Source organism: Phoenix dactylifera, chromosome 7, assembly GCF_009389715.1.
Source record: "Phoenix dactylifera cultivar Barhee BC4 chromosome 7, palm_55x_up_171113_PBpolish2nd_filt_p, whole genome shotgun sequence".
In the NCBI taxonomy this organism is placed as follows: domain Eukaryota; kingdom Viridiplantae; phylum Streptophyta; class Magnoliopsida; order Arecales; family Arecaceae; genus Phoenix; species Phoenix dactylifera.
In genome coordinates this window covers 7,666,637-7,689,841 of record NC_052398.1, presented here as the reverse complement: position 1 = coordinate 7,689,841, position 23,205 = coordinate 7,666,637, and the positions used below count along the sequence as shown (strand labels likewise).

At 35.6% G+C, this 23,205-nt stretch overlaps 1 protein-coding gene across 1 annotated transcript; it reads left to right on the top strand.

Annotated features, from left to right (window-relative positions):
* Positions 1 to 103: 103 nt before the first annotated feature.
* LOC103706471 (protein S-acyltransferase 24-like) lies at positions 104 to 23,163 on the top strand. The gene is made up of 13 exons (XM_008790571.4): positions 104 to 757; positions 986 to 1,126; positions 2,114 to 2,226; positions 2,632 to 2,711; positions 2,872 to 3,035; positions 4,785 to 4,923; positions 5,017 to 5,116; positions 6,962 to 7,019; positions 20,861 to 20,938; positions 21,036 to 21,134; positions 21,283 to 21,361; positions 21,465 to 21,613; positions 22,509 to 23,163. Exons 1-13 carry the CDS (start codon positions 503 to 505, stop codon positions 22,932 to 22,934), a joined length of 1,881 nt encoding a protein of 626 aa, XP_008788793.2. The 5' UTR covers positions 104 to 502; the 3' UTR covers positions 22,935 to 23,163.
* Positions 23,164 to 23,205: the final 42 nt, after the last annotated feature.

The window sequence follows — 23,205 nt, the reverse complement described above, 5'->3', positions numbered from 1 at the left end:
TTATTCCAACGATATTCTTGTGAACTCTTTATAAAGGCCCAGTTCTGAACCTGTGAATCCTGCTTGATAGCTTTCAATATCTGGCCCAAGGGGGGAGGTGGTAACCACTTCCACCAGCTCGTGCTCACCTCCCAGCCCAGCCTAAGAAACCTATCACCGCGGTCACCACCCAACCCTTCAAGTCTCAGCTAACAATCCAACGTCAAATATGGGCAAGGCTAAGACCTATATCCTGGGGTAACAGCACCGGAAACGGTGACCCGAACGCCAAGGACTCATCTCCGGTGGTGGGATCTAACCGGTTCCGGCTTCGATCCCCCGAACTCAGTCAACGTTGCCGTCGTGGTCTTCTTCCATTATATATCTCTCTCTCGCTTCCTCCGTCCCCCGAAAAAACCCCCAACAGAAGGGGCGATTCTTCCTTTTTATTTCTTCCTTCTCGTTCTCCGTCTCCGCGTCGCGGGATTGCGGTGGGGTTTCCGAGGCGGGTTCGCGGCCGGAGATGTCGTCGGAGATCGAGGTGGTGGAGGAGGGGCCGGCCGCCGTTGCCGGCGGTGTCGGAGTTGGAGCGCCACAGGAGGAGGAGGCGCTGAGGAACGACGTCTACACCGCTGCGGCGTACGGCGATCTGGAGAAGCTTCAGCGGCTGGTGGAGGTGGAGGGTTGCTCCGTCTCCGAGCCCGACGGCCTAAGCTACTACGCCCTCCAGTGGGCGGCCCTCAACAACCGCACCGCCGCCGCCCAGTACATCATCGAGGTCTTCTCTCTCTCTCCCTCTCTCTCTCTCTCTCTTTTTTTGATGATTTTCGATAGAAATCTTGTGTGTCTCGCCCAATTATATCTACTGTTTTTCTTTAGGGAACGATGAATCTTGGGATGTCTTGAGATCATTTGATTTAGATGATTTTTTTAGTTTTTTCTCGATCGAATGTATGATGATGGTTATTGTGCTTGTATCTGTGATTGATTGTTGATTTCTGGACAGCACGGAGGAGATGTGAATGCGGCGGATCATACAGGACAGACGGCGCTGCACTGGAGTGGCGTGCGCGGCCATATCCAGGTTGCCGAGCTCTTGTTGAAAGAAGGGGCTCGAGTGGATGCAGCAGACTTGTGTGGTTATCAGGTTTGGGTTCAAGCAATATACTTCCTCTATCATGCCGTGTTCTGTACTCTGGGCTCTCAGCTCTCTGGCTTATGTTGTTTTCTTGGATTTGAGTCTGGAGGAAAGTTGGAGTATCTTTTAACCGACGATGATGGGTTGCATTTGAATGTTTTTGGCAAAGTGTTATTTTGGATACGTATGTTCGCAAATTTTGGGTTCTTGTTTGTAATCATGATCACAAACATCAGGCCCAGTCCCAACTATTTGGGGTTGGCACTCAGCTTTGTGAGTCATTGCTTGCTAATAATACATAATAAAGGATACTTCCAGTGCTGTAAGTTTCTGAAATGCCTACTTGGTCTAACCTGCATAGACCATCTCTATTGGTTCTTCGTGACTTTGTCCCCATTTGGTGGAACTCCTGTGCCTCCTTTAATGTCCTTGTTTTTCACTACATAGTTCCTAGTTTTACCATGCATTCATCTCAATTTTTCATTTTTCTTCTTTCCACTTTCATCTTGTTTACTGGTTTTGCATGCTAATCAACATTATAAGACTTACTACCATTTTTTAATTATTTTTCCGCATATCACCAGTGATCTTGAGTTGAGTACTGAACTCGTGCATCTACCAAATGCCTTAGGAGAGATTTAGTGGTTTTGAAGCCCAATTCTCCTTAAAAAGGTGTAAAAGCTAAATGGATAATTCAATCAATTTTTCTAATTCATGATAAAGTTTCAAGACATTCAACCTCCCAAATAAGGGTCCATTGCATCCCTTATACAATGCCTTGATGAAGATTTTGTGCTTCTACCTCATCATCGAAATCCAACCTTGTCAACAATTCAAGAAACTATGTCTCCCAGCCTGTGACTTAATTTCTTATGTTTCAAGTCAATGCATCGTAGGCATGTTTTGTTAAGGAGTGTGGTTTTGTTAGAACTTGGGATGAAATCAGTCCTTTCCTAATTTAAATGTACTTTTAAATTAAGTTTCACTTGATTGCAGACGACACATGTTGCAGCCCAGTATGGACAGACAGCATTTATTTATCATATTGTCACAAAATGGAATGCTGATCCTGATGTCCCTGATAATGATGGAAGAAGCCCTTTGCACTGGTATGCAACTCCTTGTCCTTTGCTTTCAGCTTATCCCATGTGGAACAATGGTTTAAACTTGGTTGGAATATAAATTCTACTTTTCTCCCCAAAGTAAAATTTCTTATCTTGATGTTCAATCACAAATGTTTGCTTCCTCAATTAGAAATATATCACTGCAGTATATGAGTAATATTAGCTCTCCCAGTTCTGTTGTCTCTCCACATTATGCGGATGATGTATATTCCAATGTATGTCCTTTTTCAAATCTCGATGTCATGGTGTCATAGCATTGCAGACTGTTTTTCTTTTTTCTTTTTTCAAATATAATGCAAAAATGAACTGTAGTTTATCATCTCAAGATGATCATGGACTATGATCCTTCTTTTTCCTAAATGTTCTAATCTGATATTTTGGAGCTTGCAGGGCTGCCTACAAGGGATTTGCCGATTGCATACGTCTTCTTTTATTTCTGGATGCTTATAGAGGGCGGCAGGATAAAGAAGGTATGTACAACCTTTTCTTTCTTATCATTTTTTTTTGTTCGTTCTGTTGCTAGAGCATAGAGTGCCTTGGCCGATGCATTCACATCTTCCTTAATCTGTATTATGATCGCATTTTCAAAAATTTTGGCACCTGTACCAAGTCAGAAACTGTTGTCAATAGGTTGCACTCCTCTTCATTGGGCTGCTATTAGAGGGAATCTAGAGGCATGCACAGTGCTGGTTCAAGCAGGGAGAAAGGAGGACCTGATGGTGACAGATAATACTGGTTTTACTCCTGCACAACTAGCTTCTGACAAGAATCATCGGCAAGTTGCTTTTTTCCTCGTAGGTATTCTGTGTTTGGAGTTGTTAACCTTTATTGTCTTGGAAGTAAATCAATGGTTTCTTAGTTTTTGTATCTAGAAGCTTTTATTTGCCAGATGCACGAATGTATTTAAACTTTTCCTTATGTTTAACCAGCATTTAAAGAGGCTGGTTCTCAGTATTTAGTGCTGTTTTAAGTTATTATGCATGCTACCTGGCATGTTCAAAACTCATTGAAAGCAAAAGCCTCTTGTTTTCTCATTTTTAAAAAATGTCAAGCATTTTTTTCCTTTTGATCGATATTTCCTTCATTGGCTGCATTGTTCTTTGTTTGTGGAAGATCGATCGGTTGTTTTATTCATATTTAAGTTCCCTCATTAAGAGACATATGAATAGTTCAATTTTATGTTGTATTTTGCCATATATGTGAGTTCTCTTTTGCAACCTGCAGAAGCATGTGATGCTGGGAAGTAGCTTTATATGCATTTACATTGAGTTTACTGGAGCAACTAACAGGAACAAACTTCATAATGAATTATAATATGCACACGGTGTACAAACTCAAAACAGGAATAGGAAAAAAACGATACAAATGGATAGTTTATTTAACTTTTGTGTTCTACCCTGTAAATAAACTAATATATATTAGTAAATCAAATGACCTTCCATTATTATTCATGCAGTAGACCTTGTCAGATTAAGTAGATTGATAGATTCTTTCTGTTTGCATATTTCTAACTAACCATTTTATGATCTGAGCAACGTTGATGCCAAAGGATGTAGTCATTCCTCAACCACTTCTGTGAGCTTATGACGAATGGAACTGCTTCCAACCTATTGTTATATCATAAACCTTCTGTCCATTCCCATACTTAAGAAACCACAGGTTACTGTGAAATTTCAGTATTAAACTTAAACAGTTATATGGAATCTTTTTGAGCTTTATGTTATGGTTCCCTTATTTTACCCATATATTATAGAAGCTTTCTTGAAGAAAAATTAAAAGAAACCTTTGCTAGTGCTTATAATAGATGAGGGAATAGTGAAATAAATATAAATGTCAAAACCAAGCCTTATGCTGTCTGTTTGTACACACACACATACACACATATATATATTATATGTATACATACATACAGACATACATACACATTTGTATATACATACATGCATACATACATACACATTTGTATACATATATAGATATACATATGCATACACAAACACAAACACATATACATATGTAGATATACATATATATTTATATCGATATCTATATCTATATATATATATATATATATATATATATATATACATATATATCTACGTATATATACATATCTACATATGTACATATATTTATATACATGTATGTACGTACGTACGTATGTATGTATGTATATACACATATACATACATGTATAAATTCATATACATGTACATACATATGCATACATATATATACAGCTTCCTGTTTTTGTAGTTAGATGATGAAACATGATGCTGGAAGCAAACAGCATATGTTGCTCATGCTGAAAAGTTTGAAAGGTTTGAGGCTTGGCAGTTGCAGTAACTTCTGCCTTTACTGATGCCACTCCCACTCCTGGATGCTTCAATGAGAACACATTGACTTACTAGCAATTCTACAGTTATTTAGGGCATTACACTTGAATCCACACTTACTGCTTTTCCTGCTTCCTACCAGTACAAAATCTTTCACAAAGGTTGGAGCAGGTCATCAAGGTTTTAATGGAACTAAAATTTGTGCAGGGTAATGCTAGAAGGCTGTATGACAGGCGCTGTGATGGGAATAGCCATCTCGGAAAGTTATCAAAATTAGGACTTGCACCTGCTCTTTGGTGTGTAATTATTGCCATGCTTGTTACATATATACATTCAGTCATTTCAGGTAATATTTTTCATGAGTTCATGAGTCGAAGTGTATCCATTATGTCAAGCCAATGTGTTTGTATTATTTTTATCTTTTATTTTTTGGATGCAGGATCATATCTTTTGAAGTTAACAGCTGCACTTGGGCTTTTTGCATGGTTAGGGGTATTCCTGGCAACTGCTGGACTATATATGTTTTATAGGTGTAGCAGGTATTATAAGTTTTTCTTTAGTATGATTTTTCTTTATAACTGATGAATGCTAAATGGATGCAAATGCATGGTTTGGTATCCATGAAGATTCTGGAACTGTTACATCTGACAGCTTTTTGTCAGTTTTATTTTGCAAAATATTTGGAACTCGTTACAGTTTATGCATATGAGTTTTACTATAATCAATGCATTCTGATTATGTTGCACAGTTGGAGAATGCTCATAAAGATACTAGCTTTTTTATATTATGTTTTTCAGCAAGCGTGTATTGTTCACTTATGTCTGAACCATCTTACTGACTCTGCAAGGTGCATATTTAGATACTTATTTTGTACTTTGTGTGGCCCCTTTTTCTATAGTAATGCTTATAAATGCCAAAAAAAAAATGACGAAGAAAAACTTTGTATATCGTAATAGATATGGATTTTTTTTGTATTTCTTTTAAAATTTTTAAGTATTGTGGCAAATATTATGTGCTTATGTTTTCTTGTTGTCTGTTAAAGTCATATGCTTCCTACCATCAGCATCATGGGTTTGTACTTATTAAATTCATTGGCCTGTTAAGATATTTATAAAACATTCGTTCTCTTGGATGTAAGTAAACTTTTGAGACCCAAAGCGTGCCAAGATTCTACACAATTTAGACCCATTTATCCCAAAAATATGGAGAGCAGGTCAGGTACTATGGCTGATGTATGAGTTTGCCCAAATCTGACCCAAATAAATCCAAAATTACTCACTAGGCTCCACCAAAAATTGTTCCTAGGTGCTAAATTTCTGAGCAAGACTACCTAGGCTAGAGATGGAATGCCGTGAGACCAAGAAGGCTAGTTGGCATACTAGAAATCTACCTTGCTAGTTGATGTTTGAACCATGGATTAAAATAATGACTATCTCTTTTTTTTTCCTGGGCTTCTTTAATGTTATACATTTATGTAACTGCTATTATTTAGCTTTTATTAAGTTTTAACGGTCATGTAATGTCAGTAGCATACTGTTATCCTCCATCTTAAAATGTTAAGAATTACATTTTAATTTCTCTGTCTATTAAAGGCAGATTGATAAACATACTCCCATTTTGGTCATATTCTCTTTCGCTTTGTCTAATACATTTATGCGAGATTGTGAGAGATTTATCATAGTGTGATTGGGTACCCAGAACCCAGATTTTAAGGAAAAAAATTACAGTTTTTTTTCATAGAATTATGGGCACTGTTTAAAGAGATGACCATAGTGGGGATGACTTTGATGGCCTGACCTTACCCTCTCGGTTATTTGTAATAATAAAATAGAGAGGTATTAATCCAAATTTATTATATCACAAGTTGTAAAACGATGTTTTTCTCCGTCAATTTTATAATAGGTATGATGGCTGTTATAATAGCTGTTCTTTTATTCCCCAAAGGCTGGACTGGGCAAGTAACAGCCATTATTTCCACTGTAATGGTCGATGGCACTAACCCTTGGTGTTTGATGGATAAGGTGCTTTTTGGAACCTTGATTTAGCTATGTGCCTATGTTTGCAATTCTCTAAAGCTCCGTTAGACTTGAAAAGTTCTAGACGAAGAGAAAAATAGCACGTGGATAGGAAGCTGTGCTTATTCGAGGCACAATTTGTAAGCTGGAGTGTTAAATCAGAAAATATGGACACATACAAACCCATTCATGCATGCATGTGCGCACCACACTATTGTGCATCACTTCTTATTGTGATACTCTGATGTTTGCTTGTGTACAGTTAATTTAATACAAATTATTGTCTTCTATTCTATGTGACCTGGTGCAGATGCTAATTTTGATGCGTGATGCTCTATTTCATTGCCAATCTTTTATGATTTGCTACAGGAAGGATCCTGGTTATATCAAAATGAATGTCCGGGATTCACAAAATCAACGAGACGATGTGAGTTGTAAATTGGCCTTGCTGAATAAAACTAATTACAAGAAACAACCGATTTTTCTTTTGTGCATTTGCTGACTGAAACATAATAACAAGCTGTTCTTCATTTTTGTAGTTGTTTAATAAGTTAGACTACTGTATACATTTTGCATTAGAGTAAAGCACATAAGTTTTCACCATGTCCTCTTTCTTTGCACTTTCAATACATTGTGAGTCATTCATATATACATGATATAAGGCAATAGCTTCACCAGGGCTCATCTCTTTCTTATCAAAGTCTTTCTTATACAACAAATTTTAGCTTTCTGCCTGCTGTTCCAAGGATGTATGTGCCTTATCGGTAGGTATATTCTACAATTGCATATCGATCATCCCATTGAATAAGCCAGCCTTTTTTTATAGCTGTATGTATTTTTCATTAAAAAAATCTTAGGAAAGTTATGCATATGCTGTATTTTTTTTAAAAAAAAATCCTACCTTTCTTTCTGCGTTCAAGAGAAAAGAATGAAACACTTTATGATAGAAAACAATTCACGAATACGTGACTCCACATTGTACTATAAAGTTCTCTTATGCAGTGCAGCATGCAGTTGGAGGCAAATGTACTTTAAGATAGCTTGTTGTTTTTTATACCTTATGTGATGTAACACAACTTTATTAAGTAAGATTCTCTTTGTTAGTTTGTTGATATGTTCCTGCCAACATGTCTCTATTTGAACACAGGGAGATTTAAAAGATTTATCCCATGTTAGATCATGCATTTTCCATCTATGTTGGTTTATATTCTAATACATATTGAACGTTTCATTGGAAAGTTTTGAAGCTATAAATGTGAGATTGAATCATAATGTATGTTAAACAGAGCTTGTTTTTTAATTATGTTACCTAATGTGCCGGAATTCATTCTCAAGGATATTTGTAAATTTTAAAATAACCTATTTAAGGGTGCTTTGAGCCACTTTGCCAAAGAAATAGCCTAAATAATAACATGCTTGGAAATGCAAGGATTTGTTTGTCACCTCATCTTTGCTGCTGACCTGAGTAACTCATACCCTTTAGCTTACTGCACAGTTCTTGCACCCAACACTTAGAAATGGGTTGGGGTGTGACCATGATATGCTGTGCTAGTACCGAGCACCGGATCGGTTGCCCGGCGGCATGGGTCGGTATGGGCCTGCACCATGCCGTGCCGGGCTTGTACCGACACAGTAGAGGAGGCAGGAGAGAGGGTGAATGGGAGAGAGGAAAAGAGAGAGAGGAGGGGGAGAGAGGGAGGAAGAGAGGAGGGTGGCGAAGGGCCGGCGGAGGTCGGCGCCCGGGCAAAAGGCGGAGGCCGCGACTGGGTCCCCTATTTCGTTTGAAACGGGGCTTTGACCGCTTTTAATTTTGCGATTTTTAAGTGAAGTCGGCAAATCACACCTTTTTTTATTCACGATATTTAAGTGAAGTTAACAAATGATTTGCCAATTTTACTTAAAAATCGCAAAATTAAAAAACGGCTGAACTCTTATTTCGAACGAAGGAGGGGGACCTGTTTGCGACGTTCGCCTCCTGCCCGGACGCCGGCCTCCGCCACCCTCCTCTCTCCCTCCCTCTCCCTTTCCCTCTCTTCCCTGCTCGTTCTCACTTTTCCTTTCTTTCCTTCTTCTCCTTCTCTAGCAACGGGTTTCGTTTCTGTTGTCGGAACCGTCCCGGTCTGCCGCCGGAACGGCTTCGTACGGCTAGAACCGCCCGGTTCGGGACGGTTCCGTCGACCCTGGGTGTGACACTTGGGTATGGATGTGCAAGAAGAAATTCTTAATGACTAAAAGGATCCTACGGTTAGACATGTAACCATACCCAAGTAACATAGCTGTCAACACTGTTGCCCAAGGTGACAAGCCAAGAGGGGGGGGGGTGAATTGGTTTCTTTTAATTTTAACTATCTTACTTGTGTTAAATGATGAGTTAGTGAACTTAAACAAATCACAATACAAACAACAAGAAGTATAGTGGTTCGGTGCTCTCCTTAGCACCTACGTCCACTCCCCAAGCGACCCCTTGGGAATTCACTATAATCCCGCGGATTACAGTTGGATTGTTTTCCGGGCTCACAATCCAAAAATCTTTACACTTTGATTTTCCGGGTTCACCAAAAACCTATGTTGGTTTTACGGGCTCACCAACAAACCTATACAATTGGTTTTACGGGTTCACCAACAACCTACGTTGGTTTTACGGGCTTACCAACAACCTATGTTGGTTTTACGGGCTCACCAACGAACCTTTACAATTGGTTTTCCGGGTTCACCAATCAACCTATTCCGTTGGTTTTGCGGGCTAACCAACCAACCTTTACAAGTAGTTTAATAAACAAAGGAAGAAGATTTAAACTCCTAGATGAGCAAATATAACAATATAATCTACAAAGAAGAGTTTAGAGAATATTTATCGCTTGATGTGACTTCTCTCTTCTTTGTTAAGGATGCTTCACTCTTCAAGGGTGGATGGAGCTCTTGATGACTCTTTGAATCTGCTCAATCACTTTCTTTTGATTCTTGAATGAAGCACTTGGATGAAGCTTGCCTTGCTAGGGTTCTCTCTTGAATGCACTTGATGTATTTTCCAAAGCTTACTTCCTCTGATGAATACTCCCTCTTAAATACTTCTCCAACCTCCAAATAGTCCTTCCTGACCGTTGGATTGAAGAAACTAGCCGTTTATAGCCGTTGGGAGTCCAAAAAGCACTTCTGCACAACTAGCCATTATGCTTCTGCCCGTGCTTGGGTCGACCCAAACTTTTCTTGGGTCGACCCAAACATTGGGTCAGCTCAAACTTTTTCTTGGGTCGGCCCTCTCAGAAAATTCAGAACCTTGAATTTCAGCCTTTCTTCACTTGGGTCGACTCAACCTTTCTTTGGGTCGACTCAACCTTTCTTTGGGTCGACTCAACTTCATCTTGGGTCGACCCTCTCAGTAAATCCAGAGAACCATTTTCTGAGTTGTTTGAGGATCTTGATGTTTGGGTCGACTCATGCTTTCCTTGGGTCGACCCAACTCACTGTTCATCTGTGCCATTTTTGCAGAAGTGTGCCAAATGATTTCTTGATGTGCCGGGGTCGACCCAATCATCCTTTGGGTCGACTCAATCCACACTTTGCTGCATCTCAAGGTTAGATTCATTCATATAAACAATGAGATGTATCTATATCAATTTTATACAAATATACTGAGAGTAACAGACTTATAAATGAAGTATCGTTTTAACTTATAACATACTCTTGTTAAATGCTTGTTAATCATCAAAATAACACTATCATTCTCAATCTCCCCCTTTTTGATGATTACAAAATAAAGAGTATGAGCCTATTGATACTTATCTTAAAATCAGTTTTTGAAAGGGCTTAACTTGCTGAATTTCATCTTTTCATATATAAGAGTGAAGTCTCCCCCTATATCATTCAAATGTTGCCGGTTTGACTTTTTGAATTGTTCCCCCTTTCATTTATAATTCATTAAAGATGAAACTCCAAAAATCTGAGATAAAACATGAGTTTCAGATTATGTATCGAGGTGTGAAAGGTGCGTGCCAAATTCTGAAATTCTATGTGCCAAATTCTGAAATTTGATAGAAATTTTTGATTTGATCATTTTCATTGTTACAAATTGCTCCCCCTTAAATGTATATGCTTTCCTATATGATTTTCAATTTATTTTACCAGTTATTTCTCTTTTCTTACACAATTTCTTTACTTCTCCTCTTATTACTCTTTCTTTACTTCTCCCCTATTACTCTTTCTTTACTTCTCCCCCTTTTTGTTATCATCAAATAGGTGCATGGAAAAAGACACAATAAATAACAAACATTCAAACTTCATTGATCAAAATAGGAACATTTTAGTACATTCATGCCAAAAACAAAAGCAATTACAATGTTCCTTAATCAAAGTTTAAAGATACATGATAAACACAAAATACATATGAGAACTAGATATCTAGCCTAGGCTCTAAACAGAAATGCTAATATCAGCCTAGGGAGTATCTAATGGCTGTGATCTAATCCTCATCCTCCTAGTGTACGTGGCGAGGGGAGGTCGGCTCTGTAGCTTCTCTTTCCGCACGTTGGATCCGTGAGACTCTCCCGGATCGCTTGGCTACGGCTCTCTTGGGTCCCATTTCTCCAAGATCGTGAAGTAATCTAGTGTTTGGAGATGATTGGAGGAGATTGGAGAGTGGGGAATAAGGTTTTCGGAAGAGGACAAAGGGTAAACAGTGCCCTAAAAAAAAGCTCACGGGTCCCCCTTTTAACAGTAGGGTCCCGACGTTGGGTCGACTCAAGAATTTTCTTGGGTCGACTCAATGTTGGGTCGACCCTATTCTGGGTTGGGTCGACCCAAGTTCAGAAATTTTTCCTTTCTCTTCCTTTTCGCTTCAAATAATTTTCCTTGCTTCCAATCCTTACAAATTCTTTCTGGGACAATGATACATGAGTAAGGAATCTATAGATTACAAGTTTGACTCATGTTTCATGGGTTTTTAGAAATGGGAGGAATGTATCATGAGACTGCTTGCTCCCTTTTATATCTATTCAATAAAAAGGATCACATATGCCTAATTTCCTCCTTAGCGTGCAGACTCTATCTTCACTCAAGGGTTTTGTGAATATGTGAGCTAATTGTTTTTCAGTACATATATGCTCAATACATATGTTTCCATTTTGCACATGATCCCTAATAAAATGATATCTTATTTCTATGTGTTTGGCTTTAGAAATGAGACATTTAAGATGTGAGCCAAAAGAAATCTCTAAATGTAGATTCCAAAGATATTTTTTTTTCAAATCAAGTGTAGATGGAATCTTTTTCAAGTTATTTCAAGGAGTATCAAGAATAATATTCAAAGAAGGCATGAATGAAAATTCAACACCTTTATATATATATATATATTAAGTATATAGCAAGATGAGAGCAATCTAATTAATTTTCAGAGTATAGTATAAGAGCAAATAAAGATCAAAACTTATATACTCGAAAAACATAAGATTATGTTGAATCCTTAATTCTTAATGACTTCAAAGTTCTTTCATGATATAAAAGTATTGGGGCATATATACCAAAACATGAATTTATGCAGTGTAGGATACATAAAATTCAAGGCTTTGAAAGTTCTTTTAGAGCTCTCTTAAAAACTTTCTTTTACTCATTTAAAGATCATAGCATCAAAATCAATTAAAATGAATTGGCTCAGGATTGAAACACTAAAGTGCAAGCCAATAAGAACTCATAAGTAGATTCCAAGATAAATTTTCGAAACTAAGACAGATGGAATCCTTTTCAATTAAATTTTCAGAAATAAATGATTTACCGATGAATACAGATGGAAATCCAACTTTCAAAAGATATTCAATGAAGCACAAAGTTTAATACCACTTTACATTTAGTATTCTTTGTCTCATCTTTAGATGCGAATTTATACGATTAAGTTCTATATGATCTCTTACTCTGAAATTTTCTTTCTCCCCCTTAATTAATCATTCCATTTGAGAGTTTAGAGTTTGAAGATAATTTTCAATAAAGAGATTGAGTATTTAAAGCTCCCCCTCAAAAGATGCATTTTCTTTCAAACCTTTTTTTTTTTTGTTCTTCTATAATATCAAGAATGTAGAGTGATCTAGAATTTTTCAAAATTTATAGCAATCACTCTTTTTAATCTTTCAAGAATAAATTATATTTCCTCTTATTTTTTTTTTTGAATATGTATGGAAATATTAATCAGAAAATAATTCTTTTGAAGCTCAAATTTCTTTCAAAAGTAATTACATTTTCTTTCCTATAAGAATTATTGAAGTGAGTTGAAATATTCTAAGCTTTAGGATCATTAACTCTCTTCTTAAAAATAGCTTTTCTTTTTAATGATAGAAGCATTTAATTATGTAGGAGTGTATATTCAAAATATTAATTTCTTAGACATAGTTTTTCAGCGATGTATATATGAAGCACCATAAATCTTTTTAATATCAAAATAATATTATATGTTTAGAACCATTTGTTTGCAATCAAGATCATTGAAAAACGCATCATTTAGACTAATTTTAATAAACTTATAAGATAGAAAATGATATGTTTCAGATGCGTATCGGAGCAAACAATCAAGGCATCAAAAGTAATTCTATTTTTCTTAAACCGTAGTTTTTATCTAGAAATCATATTGAGTTATTTTTCAAAATGATGCAATCATTGAAGCATATAATGAAAGTTACAAAAAGGCAATGATAGAAGCATTTTTAAATTAAGTTTAAGCTTTTATACAAAATCAGATTCTGAATTTCATAAAAATTTTCAAAGAGGCTTTCAGGATTATAATTTGAGATATGCATCTTCTATATTGTAGCTTATCTTAAATTATTAAGATTGAAAACACATATTTCAAGAACATTAGAGCACATCCAGAATCTTTGTAATTCATATTGAATTTTGGTACAAATTGGAGGACATTATGTACTAATGTTAGGCAAGATAAAAGATAAATCGGAATCAATTCATTTTGCCTAACTTGCAAATTCAAATTATTCTTTTCTTTTATTTTTCAAAATATATTCATTAAAACAAAATGATGTTGTTGTTGGTAATAACATGTTTCAATCAAATTTTATAGGCATGAAGCATTACAAGTTATATTTAGGAAAGATCTTTGTTATTTGAATATTGAAAACATATAATTCAAAACATCATGTGACATGCAAAATATATTATGCATTAAAATATTAAGAACAAGCATGTCAAGGATCAAAATCAATTCTTTTCAAATAAACTCCCCCTATTTAAATATAATCTTGTACTGATTTCATCCTTAAAGTGTGTTTTCAAGTGATTAAAAAATTTGACTTGATTCTTCTTATATACTTTCATTTACTTTGTCTTTCATTTTTACCTTCTTATGCTCTATACTCTATTTGCTCCCTATCCGGTGGAGTTGGAAGGGGCACGAGGTACTACCACTAGCCTCCCTCTTGTGCCGTCCCTAATATACCCTACACCGAATAGTTGGGTCAAATAGTGCCGGGTACTACCACTAGCCTCCCCATTGGCACCATCCCTATGATGAGCAAAATAGAAATGTTAAAATGTTCACTTCAAACTCTCCCTGTTTAAGTGTAATTAATTACGGATTTTATCCCTTTTACAAGTCTCACAAATGTGCCGAATGTATTATGCTTGTTTTTCTTTTCCTTAAGATTGAAGTATTTGCCTTTACTTAGATTTTACTTCTCTTGAATAAGATCCATTTTCTTTTCTTTATCTCTCTCTCTTTTTGTTATTCTCAAGTAATTTACATGAAAGAGCAGAATAAAGAAATAATCTTATGTATCATATAGATGTATATCATGCAAACAGCATTTTCATTATGCTCAAGAATTCATAGCTTCTCACAAGTCAATTCAAATCAGCATTTTAAGCATATACTTGTGTATTTGATGGTTATAATATAGGCAAAGGAACATTTTAGTTTGAGCAAACCATGAATCAATTTCTAAAAGCATAAGTCAATTAATACATATATAGACATGATATCAAAAAATTAATAATTAAAGATTTTAACCATGCCACAATAAGATTTAAGTTATAGACATTGCTCAGCTAATTTATGAGAGAGGTATCTAAAATTACCGATTCATTCTATATTCTTCAAGTCAAACTAGATTTCTTATGTGTGAACGTTTGGCTGAAGAAGGTCCTTTCTCTTGTTTGCATGTGAATGTTTATTGTATCTTATGTGGAGGTGTCCTTCAAGTTGAAATCTCTCATTTTCTTGCTCAAGGATCCTGCATTATTAACAAACTTCTTTTCTTTCTTGAAAGAAAGTCATTAGTTGCTTCAAGATACAAAATATTCATACAACATATTTCTTAACTAGATGACTCAACATAAGATATGACAATAATTGAATGTTGAGTCACTTTACTCAAGAGATTGCCTAAATATAAGCAAGCACATGTCACTTGAACTAAAGAGATAGTTTCATTAACCAAGATGGTTCAAGAATAAGCATGTGAGGCAATAGGAAGATTCATCAAGGTCAAATCAATTTCTTGTTTTCAGAATCAATTTAGCTTAGATTCTATTAGCTTAAGATAACTATCAATAAGACGTGCTAGCTAAGTTTTAATCAAATTATCTTAAACAGTTGTTTCTATCAAAATTCAGATTGTTACATAGAATCAAAATGATAAACTATATTCTCAATAAAGGATCTAGTTTTAATAAGAATAGTATGAATTGATATCTCTACAACTAGTATCTTTTCATTGAATATTCTATATGCATTGCTTGAAGAGTAATATCCAAAGAAATATTTGTTTTATCAGATTTGACATTATTTTCATAAGAACATATCAAGCATGACATGTATGACTGAAAAATATAAAAGATATACAATATATCATTTTCTATTTTTCAGAAGATCAAAAGGAGTTTTCTAATAGAAACCATATGTATGACAAGCAATGATGATAGCTTTTAACAGAAATCATTTAAGTAGATGACTATCATACAACATTGTCTTTTTTATTTCTTCAAGGATTCTATCAACTCTATTTTATTTATGGTGTTCTTGGTGTAGAAACAATTGTATTCAATATTATTTTCTGTGCACAACTCAATAAGAAATTAGTTTTCAAAACTATGCCATGATACAATTTTATTTTCATAGTTTGCAAACCTTTTCATTTGAACCCTTTTTGTGAGTTTGTGCCAATGCAGAAAATATTTTAATTTAAGTGCCAAGAACAAAACCAATATTAGCTTTGAGAAATTTTCCACAATTACAAAATCAGAAAGCTTATCTCCTAGGTTCACAATCCTAGAGATCCAAATAAGTTCTTATGGAGAATTTTCAAAGGCTAAAGGTGAAAACAATATTTTCAGATTTAGAAATGATTCTAGTTTATTTTTCTAGATGACATACATAGCAAACTTTGACCTTGCAAAAATTAATCTAAGTGAACCAATGACAAGGTCTTTTGAGATTAAGTCCATACTAGTATGAGTTGATTTTATACGCCAAAACTAGTCTATTTAATCTTGGTATTCTTAATGTATATATAAAAAAAAAATATATACCAAGTAGACATTCTTGTGTTTATGATCAATAGAAGATAATGACGAGGATAAGAACTCTCAATTAAGTATATAGAGAATTCAAAGAGTTATTCTAAGAGTATTGATTAAGTAAATTATCCATCAATAACTGAAGCATAATATAGGAAGATGGAGTGATTTGGATATATTTTCTTTTTATACCAAAAGTATCACTTATATCACAGAAATGATTAATACTAGCTACAATTTGAATATGAGAGGATGCAAGGATTACTAATTTCATTATTTCTTCCATTTTGGTCACTCTTCTTAATTATATTTTAAGTTCTATTCTTTAACACGTGTCTAGAGAACCCATTGTCCAGATTCATTGGAATCTTGGGTAGCTAGACACATTTGCTAAAAATGATCATGTTTTCAACTTAGAAACCCAAGCTCTTTTGGATCCTTGCAGGTTAGCTATAATTGTTCCTTTTGGAACCCATATTCTCTTAATTATCATTTTGTCTATTAGTTTGCAGGTTTTAGAATTACAAGTAATATACTTCTGCATATTCTTGCTAAATTTAAACAACATAGATTTAGCAAAAACAGATAATGAATTTTCAGTTTTCTGTTTCTGTTTATTAGTTTCACCAGATTTGTGAGAAATTGTTTTAGGATGAATAGTGGAGGATTTTAGAATTATATTCTCGAAAGATTTTTGAGTGTACAAAGGTTGATATCCCAATCCAGCTTTGTCATATACAGCTCTTGAATTTTCTATCATTAAATGTAGTTTTTCAGAGCTGAGAGTGAATCTTTCAACAATAGGTTTCAAATTCTCAACTTCTTTAGTTAATTTTTCATTATCTTCTGAAAGCAGTTCATTGTTTTTCTTAAGTTTATCATGGCTTTCAGTAAGAAGTTGATTTCTCTGATTTAGTTCTTTATTTTCTTTAATTAAGATTTCAATTTCATTAGTCAGTTTTAGTTTTTCATCTATTAGGATTTGATTTTCATTCTTCAAGTTCTTGTTCCTACAAATAAGTTTCTTATGTTCTAAATACAAATCAGAAAAGACATCATGAAGTTTATCAAATGTAAAATCATCTTTAGTTTTAGCATGTACCTCATATATCTCATCTTCATGTGCCATTAAGCATGAATTTGCAATATGATGCTGCTCTTCTTCTACACATGATGTTTCAGATTTGTTAGTGCATTCATATTTAACTTCAAGCATATTCCATATTTCCTTAGCAGTTGTGCAAAAAGATATGCAATTAAGTTCACTATCATCTAATGCACAAAATAGCACATTCATGGCTTTTGCATTTTGCTGATCCATTTTCTTATCATGATTAGTGCTTGTGTGTGGTCCATTGACTATGATACTCCATAAATCATAGTCATGTGCTTGAATGAAAATGCACATGCGTGCTTTCCAATATGTATAGTTTATGCCATTAAAAAGTGGAGGTCTATCAATTAATTGTCCCTCTCCTATAGAACATCCCACTTGGGTTGTCATGATCTTTAACTCTTGATTGTGAGATCAATGAGTACTATTGGAGCACCTTGCTCTGATACCACTTGTTGCCCGAGGTGACAAGCCAAGAGGGGGGGTGAATTGGTTTCTTTTAATTTTAACTATCTTACTTGTGTTAAATGATGAGTTAGTGAACTTAAACAAATCACAATACAAACAACAAGAAGTATAGTGGTTCGGTGCTCTCCTTAGCACCTACGTCCACTCCCCAAGCGACCCCTTGGGAATTCACTATAATCCCGCGGATTACAGTTGGATTGTTTTCCGGGCTCACAATCCAAAAACCTTTACACTTTGGTTTTTCGGGTTCACCAAAAACCTATGTTGGTTTTACGGGCTCACCAACGAACCTATACAATTGGTTTTACGGGTTCACCAACAACCTACGTTGGTTTTACGGGCTTACCAACAACCTATGTTGGTTTTACGGGCTCACCAACGAACCTTTACAATTGGTTTTCCGGGTTCACCAATCAACCTATTCCGTTGGTTTTGCGGGCTAACCAACCAACCTTTACAAGTAGTTTAATAAACAAAGGAAGAAGATTTAAACTCCTAGATGAGCAAATATAACAATATAATCTACAAAGAAGAGTTTAGAGAATATTTATCGCTTGATGTGACTTCTCTCTTCTTTGTCAAGGATGCTTCACTCTTCAAGGGTGGATGGAGCTCTTGATGACTCTTTGAATCTGCTCAACCACTTTCTTTTGATTCTTGAATGAAGCACTTGGATGAAGCTTGCCTTGCTAGGGTTCTCTCTTGAATGCATTTGATGTATTTTCCAAAGCTTACTTTCTCTGATGAATACTCCCTCTTAAATACTTCTCCAACCTCCAAATAGTCCTTCCTGACCGTTGGATTGAAGAAACTAGCCGTTTATAGCCGTTGGGAGTCCAAAAAGCACTTCTGCACAACTAGCCGTTATGCTTCTGCCCGTGCTTGGGTCGACCCAAACTTTTCTTGGGTCGACCCAAACCTTGGGTCAGCTCAAACTTTTTCTTGGGTCGGCCCTCTCAGAAAATTCAGAACCTTGAATTTCAGCCTTTCTTCACTTGGGTCGACTCAACCTTTCTTTGGGTCGACTCAAGCTTGGGTCGACTCAACTTTATCTTGGGTCGACCCTCTCAGTAAATCCAGAGAACCATTTTCTGAGTTGTTTGAGGATCTTGATGTTTGGGTCGACTCATGCTTTCCTTGGGTCGACCCAACTCACTGTTCATCTGTGCCATTTTTGCAGAAGTGTGCCAAATGATTTCTTGATGTGCCGGGGTCGACCCAATCATCCTTTGGGTCGACTCAATCCACACTTTGCTGCATCTCAAGATTAGATTCATTCATATAAACAATGAGATGTATCTATATCAATTTTATACAAATATACTGAGAGTAATAGACTTATAAATGAAGTATCGTTTTAACTTATAACATACTCTTGTTAAATGCTTGTTAATCATCAAAATAACACTATCATTCTCAAACACTATCATCTTTTTGTGAAACCTCTTAGACCTTATTAATAATGATGGTTATGGAATTTTTTGATAGTGATTTTATCATTTTTCCTCCTTGTATATGAGGAGGTATTAAGAGAGATAAGGTGATCAATAGAATATTAATGAAGTGGATGGAAAGAAAGGTTTAGAAACAAAATATGTAGGTGCAAGATTGGTATTATAGAGTTAGCATTGCTTTGGGAGGGGAGGGGGTCCAACATCGATGATTCTAGCCAGTGGATGTTATCGACTTTCTCTAAACTGCTTACATGCCAAAAGTTATATGATTTGGAGACCCATAGACTATGCATTAAGTGGTCAAACAAATGCATTGTTTCGTGTTATTTAAACTATCAATTTTTCGTTCATTCGATTTATAGACTGGGGATCTCTAAATTACATGATTTTTGGTGGTTAAGCAATTTAGGAGTAGTGGATCACATCCAACAGTTCGAACTATCGATACTAGACCCTGTTGTCCAATTAGGATTGACCGGACTTGAGTTGAATCTACTTGACCGGGTTTTAGTCCACCTCTCGATATATGACCTTTTTTTATTTTATTGTATATCTTGTTTTCACTAAATTAAAGAATTTCTTCATTTTATTTTGCAACATAATGTAAGAAAAGGCAATTCTTTATGCTGGATAACAATTGAGCTTTTTTTTTTTTTCTCTTTAACTTTGCACCATCAAAACCAACAAAGTTGGTGATGTATCAATGATCTGAAGGTCTGCTAGATTGAACATACCTTTTAGCAAAAATATTGGATTCTGATGATCATCGTTTTGTTGGAAAAATATCTTTGATATCTACAATTGATATTTCATAGCTCTTGGCCAAATCCCAACGTGTGAAAGTCAAAAACTGGCCAATATTACAGTTGCAATTTTGTGATGAACATACTCAGTCTTTTAATATTCCAAGTAGGAATCCTTTTAGTTAGATCTAAAGTCTGACAAGAAGTTCCCTTGAGTTAGTTTTGTTGGGGATCTATTTATGTAGCTAGGGGAAAGGCTTGAGCAGATTGGTTTTGAAACTTGATAATTATGGTATATTGATTTTATCTTGGGGAATTCCAAATTTCCTCATCTTCTCGTAACTTTCTTACTCCTATCTTGATGCTTTCTTTACAAGGATTCTTTGGCCATCCACATTTATCTGTGGTATTAGTTGCCTCTATCTTGATATCTGGTGTTAGCTGTGTTGCTGATATTGTAATTATGGTAGCTCAAAGTAAATCCTAAATTATGTAGTTTTCTCTCAATTGTGAAAAGAAAATCACATTTTGCATACTCCTGGCTGCTGCTGGAGCATTTATCATTATCTTGGGAAATCTGAATTTTAGCACATAAAAGAAGATACTGATACAAGCTGTTATTTTATATAATAATGTAATTGATTGGTTGTTCAATCTTTAATCCTCAAGGCAATAATTATTGAAGGCCCATTTGGTATTGCTTTTGTTTTCGAAAATCCAAGAAGAAATATGAACTAATCTGAATATATAACTTTGTTTCTTGAAATTGTTTGTAAAACCTTCGGAGTTATGGTAGCAAGGATTTATTGATTTCAAAAAAGATTGAAAAATCACAAGGAATAGTAGAAGTTCTATACAAACTCCACTTCAATATCAATCTCCCTCTGGTATTTCACTAATTCATAGAGAAACAAAAACACAAAAAAACAATGATGCCAAACAAGACCTAAATTACTGATTTCTATATTTTTGCCTACAGGAGCCTTTACTAAAGATGGAACTAAATAATCCTGCTCTGCTATCTGGAAATTGGTCCCAGCTCTGTGCAACGTGCAAGGTATGTTTTCCATATATTGTAATTTTAAGGATATTTTCTGCCCATTGGCATTTGTACTCTAAATTTCTCATTCAGCTTATGCTTGAATATCTCCTAGATTGTCAGGCCTCTGCGTGCAAAGCATTGTTCCACTTGTGATCGCTGTGTTGAGCAGTTTGATCATCACTGTCCTTGGGTATCAAATTGTATTGGCAAGGTGCTTCAACACTCATGACTTGCTTCTCTGTTTCTTTCTGTCTAGCCTTTTCTGTGCCTCTTATCTATCCAGAGGCACACGGTTTTTCTCCTGCTCCATATACTGTGCCTCTTTTTATTATTAAATAAATGATAACTTGTAATTGCAGAGAAACAAGTGGGATTTCTTCATGTTTCTCATTCTAGAAGTTTCTGCTATGATTGTTACTGGTGCAGTAACCATAATTAGTATGTGTTAATGAAGTTTGTTCTTTTAAAACTTTTTCCTTTTTAAATTGTGCCAATGTTCCACTTCCACTTGCATTGAAAGGAAACTAATTTTGTGTTGTAGGAATAGTAAAAGATCCAACTGCTCCAACATCTTTTGGTTCATGGCTGAGCCATTCTGCTACTTACCATCCCGGAGCCATATCATTTCTGATGATGGACTTCTTTCTTATCTTTGGAGTTGCAGTTTTAACAGCTGTACAAGCATCACAGGTGTGCATATTTTCTTTAGCTTTTTGATAAATGCTTAATTTGGCGTACTGCCGTTCTTATGCATTTTGAAATGGCATGCAGTGGTGTCATAAAAGTTTTAATGCTGCAGTTCTTTTTTCCAATTGGAAGCAGCACATTTTAAGTTTCATGATTTTGTATATTTATTTTTATTCTTTTGGCTTACTTAATGATTGATGTACCGAATATTCTGTGGCATGGTTCTATTTGCACATTCTTATGCTTCCGAGTTTGGATCACAAATTATCTTTCAATTTGGTTTTTTATGATATTAAAGTTGAACTGTGTAATTACTTTAGAATATTACGTTCCATTACTTATTGGCATCTCTCTGTATGTCTCTCTGGACTCTTGGTTCAGAGTGATATTGTTGTTTACCCGTTTCCCATTTGCCCATCTGTTTTAAATCTGCTGCTAATTCCAAATGTTTGTGAGAATACAATCTTCTTCCCTGGTAATCTATGAATATGCAGGATTTTGATTAAGCATGCTTTTAAAGAAATTGTAACTTCAAAAACAAATTAAACAATGCAAGCATAAATTAGGGAAAAAAGAATTAACATATCAGAGCTAGAAAGTCGCAAATCAAAAGTGGGTCAAGTTCATTGAAAATAGAATTTGACTGGGCCTAGTCTTGGATCCTAATATGTGCTGATGGGTGGAAATTTTCATTTGTAAGCTTCATCACCCAGCAAGGAATGGTTCTGATAAATTATGTGCATCAAAGTTCATTGTGTCTAATTATTAGTGCCATAGTTGCAAGCTTCCAGAATAATGTTATGGTGCATTCTTGTATCAGCAAATTTGCTTTTCTTGTCTCTAGTAGTTTTTGTTGATGGAGACCAAGCCTTCCTAATTGTTTCTTCTTTTTATGCAGATCTCTAGGAACATAACAACAAATGAGATGGCAAATGCATTGCGGTATAGCTATCTCAGAGGACCAGGCGGTCGGTTCAGAAACCCATATGATCATGGCATTCGCAAGAACTGTTCAGACTTTCTGATAAATGGTTACAATGAAGATGTTGAGTGTCCAGAGCAAGCATCACCTTCTGAGGAAATGGGGATGATTCCAATGACAAGGAGTACGAATTTGCAGAATGGAGATGGCCATTCTCAACATGGAAACAGCAATGGCCATGTTTGCATTGACATGCATTCCAAAAATGCTAGATCTCATGGACATGTAAATTCTTCACAGTGCAACCATAACCGTAACACTGATGGGGTCCCTCTGGGGTTGGGTTTGGGCCTTGGCCGTAACAATGTTCGTCACAATGCACGGTCGGTCCTTGCCTCGTGATCCGTCGTTCCATGGGGAGCATGAGATTTGTGCTTTTTGTAGTTGTAACTGTCGAAATGTCTGCCATAGCTTCTGTTTGTTTATAAGTTCATTTGATACTAGTTACTGTTCTTTGAGAGCAGTTTTTGCCCCACGCCTTATGGTAAACTTGTGGATGGTGTGGCGCATGATGCTAGATTTTGTGCACAATCTTTCTTTACCAATGAAGGGCAGTTCATTGATGTGACAATGGAAGTGAGTTTGAGGCTTACAACTAAAGGGTATGAGATTT